The sequence below is a fragment of the Mesitornis unicolor genome, unplaced genomic scaffold (assembly GCF_000695765.1).
Source record: "Mesitornis unicolor isolate BGI_N332 unplaced genomic scaffold, ASM69576v1 scaffold35536, whole genome shotgun sequence".
In the NCBI taxonomy this organism is placed as follows: domain Eukaryota; kingdom Metazoa; phylum Chordata; class Aves; order Mesitornithiformes; family Mesitornithidae; genus Mesitornis; species Mesitornis unicolor.
In genome coordinates, this window is record NW_010190956.1 from 33,898 (window position 1) to 42,745 (window position 8,848).

The 8,848-nt window shown below is 44.1% G+C and overlaps 1 protein-coding gene across 1 annotated transcript in view; it reads right to left on the minus strand.

The window, feature by feature from the left end:
- Nucleotides 1-8,848, minus strand: part of JARID2 (jumonji, AT rich interactive domain 2) — a gene marked incomplete at its 5' end in the record, with an annotated part of 38,787 nt that overhangs the window by 16,105 nt on the left and 13,834 nt on the right. Inside the window, 4 exons of the mRNA XM_010186589.1 lie at nt 2,626-2,740; nt 3,559-3,629; nt 3,779-3,897; nt 4,331-4,423. Of these exons, the coding sequence (XP_010184891.1) occupies nt 2,626-2,740; nt 3,559-3,629; nt 3,779-3,897; nt 4,331-4,423 (398 nt within the window). The remainder of the gene's footprint in view (nt 1-2,625; nt 2,741-3,558; nt 3,630-3,778; nt 3,898-4,330; nt 4,424-8,848) is intronic.

Genomic DNA, 8,848 nt, shown 5'->3' on the forward strand with positions numbered 1-8,848 from the left:
ATACAGCTGCAACACGTGAAAGATTCAAGCACACAGTCCCTCACAAGACGGGCCCAGGAAAAAGGACAGGAAGGACGCATGAAGAAGGGGGGCCGTGCAGAAGTGCATGGGACTATCCAGCTACCGGCAGGACTGAGGGGAAGGGAGATCCTTTGCAACTGTGGCGTACGCTACAATTTTACTCACTGGTAATTCTTCGTGTACCAATAGAAATGGGAAGTGAGCAGCCAGCATAGACTTCTGAGTGTCTTGGGAAGAACAAGATTTTCGTCTCTCTTTTAATGGGCACTGAGGATCCCTCCTGAATAAAAAGGTTAGGTCACCGACCTCTGCCCTGCATGAAAACTGAGTTCCCCCCATTTGCTCTTCAGGAGGTAAAGCCTGAGAGATTTGACAGTGACCTGAGCAACCTGCAGGTAAATGAAGCACCACTGACGTTTGCACCACTGGGATCTGTCCTTGCAAGAGAAGATTTCTGGATGCTGGGTGGACTTGGCAAGACAGAGGAGAGCCTTTGGTGCCCAGTGGTCTGCTTTGCTATCACTGAAGCTGCCACTGAAAGCAATGCTGTCAGGGCTACTCCAGATATTACGCCAGACCTAGAGTTATTAAATCCATCTTTTCCTCAATAAAGTTGGGTACTTTATTGCAATATTAAAAGTTGTAATGAGTTAATAATGAATATCAGCCTGACACTTCAGCCTGACAGCCTTGCCGAAGAATAGCTTTTACAGACAAGGAGTTTAACTTCTTCCTTCTTATGACTTATTCCTGCTTACCATCCATATTTCATAAAGGCAATCATCACAAGAATACCTGAAGCTACTTAATTAGGTGTGCAAGTAAGCCCATCAAGAAAAAAGCAAACAGCTTCTTTGGTTTTATTCTTCTTGGCTTAGAAAAAGCAGGACATAGTAGCCTTCCCTAAAACTGGCTGCCTGAACTCAAGCCTTTTCAATCCCAAAAGGCACGTTTTGACATGCACAGTATGAAGAGCGGCCTAAGAACCTGATTCGGGGATTCTTGAATGCCTTCTGTTTGGAATTTACTGTCATTTGAGATGAATATCAAGAGAGAGAAACAGACTCACCTAATGTTGAGGACAGTGTAGCTTGCTCAACAATTTGTCCTGATGGTATATTATTATAAAAGATTACAGGTTACAGAAGAGGGAGAGGAGGAGCCATGAAATGGCCATGACATAAGGTGACAACTCTGCAGCATAATCCAGGTTTACCTTTACCCTTTGGTATGATCATATACAGAACATTTCTGCAACTTAAAACACTTAGAGAGAGGAGCTCGTGCTTTAATGGTTTCCTCCAAGACTTTAAATCCTTTTTTCTGGGCCATGTCACTGGCTTTCCCAGTGACAGCTGGGTCAGCATCCCTGACATCAGCAGCAGCTGAGAAATGTGAGAGTTATAGGTAATGGCCAAAGTACAGGCTTTGCACATGAATGAAAAGCAGTTGACACTGACACTGCCACCATGGGGACATCCGGATGCAAAGAGGGCCCTGCAGGCCTTCTGCTGGAACACAAAAGAGACAAAGACTCCTCTAGTGCAGAGTTCCAGAGGGGAACTGCTGGCAGGGAACCAGCTTCTCACCTTTGCAAGGGAGGGCACTATTTTAATAGAATCACAGAATGGTTCAGGTTGGAAGGGACCTTGAAGATCATCCAGTCCAAACCCCCTGCCATGGGCAGGGACACCTCCCACCAGACCAGGCTGCCCAAAGCCCTGTCCAACCTGGCCTTGAACACTTTAATAACTTTTCTTCTCTGTTTATTGCATTTTCTCTGATCAAGAAGCACAGTTACATTGCTTATCATTCGTTGTCGATGATCCTCTTGGGTGATAACACCAATGACACCTGCTTCCTCTAATCCCTCCATCAGCTGTCGTACTTACACTGCAATCCAGCTCATCATCGTCTGTAGCTGTAAGTATGTATGGGCTGAATTCAGGAAGGGTTCACCTTGTTCAAAACCATTTATGAGCCGAGCGTTAAGGCTATTTGCATGATGTGTCTACAAAATGTGAAATGTAGCTAGCAACTAACCGGTGATGTCCACATCAAGACACTAGAATGATGTGTGTAATCATATTAAAATTGGTTATCATATGATAATGGAAAAAATTAATATGAGAGGAAATACTATGGACCTGGCAGATACAGAGTTCAAGATATTTTGCATAAAATAAGAAAACAGTGCCTATTTAGTCAGGGCATGGATTCAATCACTTTCCAAGTGGCAATACGGAGCTAGCTTGACAAGTGTCTCTCTGTCAGCCTGAGGAAAGCCTACCTTGATGAGCTGTCATTTGGCTTCCATATCATGAAAAATTTTCATGGATTAAACCCTAAGTCACGCAGAAACAGTTTACTGCTAAATATCTCAGAACGGAGCGTGGAAGATAAAGTAAAACTTCTCTTCCAGGAAAGGGTGTTTTGTCACTTGAAGTTTATAAAACATTTCCCTATTAAAACTGTAATGACACAAATTGGACCTTCTAGGTGAGATTCACTGATGCAAAAGGTACCACACAAGCTGCTGTTACCAGCAGCCTCCAGACAGCCACTGCAGTGAATGGGAGAAAAACAAAACACAGGAGTACCTACCAAATGCAATCAGCACCAGTGTGTAAGTAGTCAATGTATGGAAGGTGATTTTGGTCTCGAGACCAGCATGAGGTAGAAAAGACCATGCCAATATTTAGCCAAGGAATTGTCACTCCTAAAACAAAGAGATGGAAAATTAGTTTTGAGTAATTGCTGTTTCTAATTAGAAAACAGTTAAAGAGGGCATTTCAGTTTAAAATCTTGTTCTAGCCATGAGCTGACCCTTAATATCAAGTCTTCCTACCAGAGTGAATAATTCACAAAGAATAATTTAACGAATTCAGCATTTTCCACTAACAAAATATCTACCAGCCAGTTACAGTGCCCATGAACATATTTGTTTTCTAATAGCTGTAAAAAAAAATTACTTAGAGAATCTACAAATACCCATGATTCAAGCTCAATGCCATTGATCAGAGGAGGCTGCTTCACGTTGTCAAGTGTACATGTAAACATGCGTCCTGTCTCCCAGCTGGTTTGTTCAGGCCCCATACCTGCACAGGAGACTGAATCTTGCTTTCAGCTAACATTTTGACCAGTAAATTGCAATGGGACACATGCAGCTGAAGCACTTGTGACAATTCATTTAGAAAACTTGTGTGCTACAGCCTAGGTGTGCAAGTCAGGGAGTTGCACGGCTCTATCCTTCATTGCTGACACAAAGCAAAACCACCGATGCACTGGCATCAACAGAAAGGGATCCTGCAAGCACAGCCAGCTCCCCCCAGGTATCCGGTCTCAACTATTCATTAATTCTTCACCTGCACAGGGGCCTTCATTCCTTTAAATGCCACCTGCTGCACACAACTGTGCATCTGCCCGGTCAGCAGGTGAACAGAGGGGCCAGGAAGAGGGAGAAGCCTTTGGTGGCTACACCACCACGTTCAGACGACACTTACGGCTGCTGGGAACACAGAAGAGAAACGTGCTTACCAGGCACAGCACCAAGATGTCGCAGGATGGATCCTGTATTATTAGGAAGGACTGTGAGGTTCCACCCATGCCTGTTCAAAGGGTAACACAGAAGCAGACACGCGTCAGCGTCGTATCCCCAGCGCCAAACCTCCCTGCTGGCCCCGTGCCCCTGCCTGTGCTCAGCCCAAGGCGGGCAGCTGGCAGGAGTCAACAACGCTGCTGGATTTGGAGATCTTACCTTGAAAATGGTTCAGATTTCCCCACGGGAAAGCCGCTCCCGTGGGTGTTGGTATCTACTTTTCCACAATGCACTGCTACATGGCAATCTTTCTGTTCCACTATCCGCCAGTATTCTTGCTGTGGTAAGAGAAGGTGGTAATGTGTTTTTAATTTACTGAACAAGGTATCTCTCATTAAAAAATAAACCCCAGAAATTTACAGGACTTCTATGACCTCAGTGTCATTCAACGTAAAACAGTGCTTAAAAATAAGAATATAAATAATTAACAGTAACAACTGTTTTGGAAGACAGCGTTTAGATCCTCTTTGCTCCTGTGCTTCAGCACATGACAGATTTAGACTTCTTTCTCTCAGTTCAACAACACCTCTATTAAAAATGTCAAAAAATTTAAAAAGGAAGAACCAGTACCACGTCTCTCTAACCATTTATTTTTCTCCCACACTAGACAGCCTTAAATGGCTTATTGTAATGCCTGAACATCAACTATACTGAATCCCCATACTCAATCCCTTGAAATAGAAGTTTTACCACCCTGTGTGTTGGCCTCACCTCTACTTCAGCTACAGTAGGCTCCTTTGTGAAGCACATGTTCATGATGTTTCTTGCTGTTCGGTAGAAGGTCGTTAAAGAAACAGACCTACCCTGTGGAAAAAGAAAGTAAAATTACAAGTGAAAATAAATAAATGTGCCTCTGTTCTCCCCTGGCCTCACTCTTTTCCTTGCATGCTCAATCCCAGATCACGATAGAGAGAAAGAGGACAGTATCTCCAGAAGACATGTGGGTGGGTCTAAAGCTCATTTCTTATCTGAGGGAAAATACCTCAAAAGTTAAATGTACAGAAATTTACTGACATTGAATCACCAAACCAACCAGCAAAAAGGCCAACTGAACATTCCCAGAAGGCCACGTACATCGCTTCATCCAGCACAACGCTCTGCGTTTGACAGATACAGAAGGAGGACATGGCCCAGCTTTCTGTAACAGGTTGCAAAGGACATAGTAGGCAACCTTACCTGCATCTTACAATCAAATCCAATACATGATCAAAGGACCACGTGGCTGTGCTCCTTACATACAGAGAAACAGGTGAGAAAGACTGAGGAAATTCACAGAAAAGTCCAGCATCAAACTAGGATTGTATGCGACGGAAGGGGGTCACAAAAAGAAGAGTTTACCAAGATTACTGTAATCCCTGTTTACAAATACTAGTTACGCTCAATTCAATCAAAGCAGCTCAAATGCAAGGAACCAGGACCTGTTATTCCAAGGCTGAGAAAAGCAGAACAGAGCAAAATTGCCAAATGAATGAACTCTGTCTTGGCACTGCTGTAGGAGCTGCATGGGAAGAGGATCTGACCTGGTTTTCTGCTTGAGCTATGCCTATGTTTCTGGGTACCTGCTTTCAAACACATCTCTAACACCAGATGCACTGGGAAGCACCCTCTGGAGGCAGGAACACCCTCGTGCTCCTTTCAGCCCAGCCATACTGGTATGCCCAGGTAGGGACACCCCAATCACTCTCTCTTCTCCACGGCAGAAGCACCTCGGGCAGCTGTGAGCCACAGGAGCTGGCAGATACCACACGAGCTGCTGTGGCCATGCTGGTTTATGGGCATCGCTTTGGGCAGAGACCAGCATCGCTCTGCAAACGCCAAGTGGAAAAGATCCTTGTGCCCTTGCCAGATCTAGTGCTTCTTCCTCCAACTCACATCATGTCCACTGGTTGCCCCTCTGAGCAACCACAAACTTAAAAACTCCACATAAATGGAGAATGTTTTATTACTGGGACTATTACCTTCCCTGTTTTTCAATTATGAAACAGATCTCCAAACCACCTCAGTCTTTTCTTGTGTTTAATTTATTTAAGAACTATGCCCAAGAGTAAACTAAAAACAACACAGAAGCAGCTTTTCCCCCAGAGGCCAAGTCTATCACTTGCCGTGCTCCTACGGTTGTAACATTGTCACTTTTTTAATTGAACGCAGCATAATTAGCTGTAACAAAAAAGTTTGTGAAATGCCCAGGGCCTGGGGCCCTCTGATTCCCATAAACTTCAGAGCTGGATGCTCTGTGATACAATAAACAATTTCCTTCATCTCTTAATGCCCTCATGAATCATTTATTGAGGCAGCCTTTTACAACAACACCTCTCATAAAATACAGGGCCCGCACACTCGAGCACAGGCTTCACCGCTCCCAAACCAACACGTGCTCTGCAGCAGCTTCCTCAGATCAGGCACTTGCCTGTTCCTTTCATCTCACAAAGAGAAATAAGAATAAGGGCTCATCTTCCAAAATTATCAGTGTCTTTCTGTTTTTCAGATATGCAACAAGCAAGAAAAAAGAAATGGGCATATACCCATTTCTACCTCTGTCAAGAGTCCGGTATCTTTTTAGTCTGAAGTTGTAACACAAATTAAACAGTTGAGGGGTTTTTGTAGTCTGTTTTTGTTATTTGGTTGGTTCTTTTAATCTGAGGGATCTCATAAAATTTTCTAATGCTACCTCGGAAATGACTTAAAATGCTGTAATGGAGCATCGTAACCAGAACACAAAATGAATTGCTGAAGAGTAAAATACCCTTTTCAGTGCCCTCAAAAATGTCTCAACAGTTCAGCAATTGTGCTGGGAGCTTCAAGCTACTAAGCAGAGCCTCTGCTGCTTCAACAATATGACAGAAGAAGGTTTAAGGAACAAAATTTCCTGTTTCCCCTCCTGATTTTTCTCCACAGCCTCTGCATCGGCTGGGAGGGTAAACCCAGAGCATCACTACCTTCACCAAGCCTGGAGGGAAAGCACAGAGGGGGACACTGCAATGCTATGAATGTAAAGGCATTAAAGCAACCATAAATAAGAGCAGAAAACAGAGACTTCTCAATAGCCACAGGTGGGAAGGAGGGACTCCTGTTAAGCAGAGTCTGGAAACACCGAGACCCCAGCTGAAGAGAGCTCAGCGTGGGATTTCTGGGACTGTTGCATGTGAGGGCTGGAAAAACTTGTGTTGGTCATTTCATCTGTGTGTCCCCCTACTGGGTCTGCTAATAAGCCTTCAGTTTGTTCTGTGTGGAAACAAATGCTGTTTTCAGTCAGCTCCAGCACAGCTTTTTAAAATATTTTCAGAGCTAAAACTGGGGAAAGAAGAGAAGAGTGAAAATCTTGCAGCAGATTCTTCTTTGATGACAGCAGTCTACTTCATGTACTTATAAACAATGACATTGTATCAGTCAGGTAGAAAAGCACATTTAGGAGTAGAGAAAGGAAGCGCGGCAGCCTGCAGCACACACTTAAAAGCACCCCAGGCCTTGCAGCCCGGAGAGCAGCAGCACTGACAATAATTTGGGTGCCCTGGCAGAAAATCAGGCAAACGCAAAGGAGGTTTACCCCAACCTTGACACACGATACGGTCGTAACTGCTCCTGCAAGACTTGGTGCCTCTCTCTAAACCCATGCTCCAGCTCAAGCGTGTGCTGACTGCAGAAATTCCTGTGCGAAACCCCACATGTATGGCCTCTTCATGGTCTGAGGCCTTATGGCCTCAACTGGCTGACAGCCATATGATTATCATGTTCTCCTCCAGCCCTCAGTGTATTCACCTGAGCATTTATGAAAAGGTTTTGGGGTTTTTTGTTGTTTCGTGTGTGGCTTTTCATTTTAATTAGAGTTAGCAATGTACTTTAGAAAGAAACCACTACAATCCCATCACCTGTGGAAACTGTAACACGAGGACATGTTCTGTTAAACTTCAGATTTTCTCAGAAGCACGTTAATAGGTAAAGAACAGTCCCCCCCTCCACAGACACATGCACAGAAGGACACTGTTATTCAAGAAAAAATGAGAATGCAGGATGAAAGGCTTGTTTCATAAAATGCCATGAAGTACCCTCTGCTTAAATCCGTAAGCCAGAACCACCTCACCTTCGTCTTATTAAAAAGCCAAGTGATGAGCTATAGTCATTTCACAAGTCTTGTGGGTTACTCTGGTGCTCTGAGACTGTGGCATGATTTCTTACTCCTACATAACCCTGAGGCTCGCATCAGTTCCCATGCATCAGTCCTCATACAGGGCTTTCCCCCACGTGCTGTGAAAATGAAGCTACGCCTCTCTCTGCAGTGCGTTTTGGGCTGCAATGGCCATTTGGGAGCTCTCAGCCTTTTGGGGTAAAGGCCTGGGGCTCAGCAGACTCAGGCTGGTTATACTAACTGCACTTTGCTTGCTTGCCTTATTTTATTTTCTAAGTCTCATTAGGATACTTCTCAAAAATCCCAATCTTGCTTTTTGTGTTACTTTGTGTCTTTTAAACTTTAACCTGGGACTTGCACTGGGCATTTCCCCATTCAGTTTGAGGTTGTTAATACAGTGGCCAGGGTGAGTTGTATCAAATTTTTCATTCAACACCATTAAGCACAGGATATTAAGCACAGAAATGCCACTTCGCTATTCACAAATGCTGCTGTCATTAGATAAGCTTCTCTCCAACAGCGGCATGGCAAAGAGATTGCTTTTCTAAGGTGGGATTGAGGCCAGAGTCCCCGAGTAGAAGAATTTTGGGGCTGACAAATCATAACAGGCTGCAAAAGAAACCTGAAGCAAGCTTTTAAAGCTCGAGTCATGAGCTCATGCAGTCCCTAAATAGCTTAACAATAAGCCACTTTGGGCTATCTGGCTTCATTTCCTGGTGATGGAAGCGAGATTGGAAGGAGAAGAACAGCATATTCCTTTACTGGGAACAGACACTCAATGCTGTATTTCTCTCAGAGCACGGCCACACAATGCAATGCAATTCAAAACTGCACTGCAAGTTGCAGTGCCAAGTCCTGCTTCAGAATAGGAGACTGCCAAATAAAATACAGCGAAAGAGTCAGCATTCCTTTGTAAATGGATGTACTTGATACATGGAGGACTAAGCGTCCATGTGACTGTTAGTGCTGAGCAAAATCTGGCATCAGGGATAAAAATATTGTTTGCATTTCAGTCTGCCCTTTCTAAATGGAGAAGTATTTCTAGTAATGTTAGTTTTCATGTGGAGCACTACTTCACTGCACAAGAGACTTGCAAGCAGCAGGAA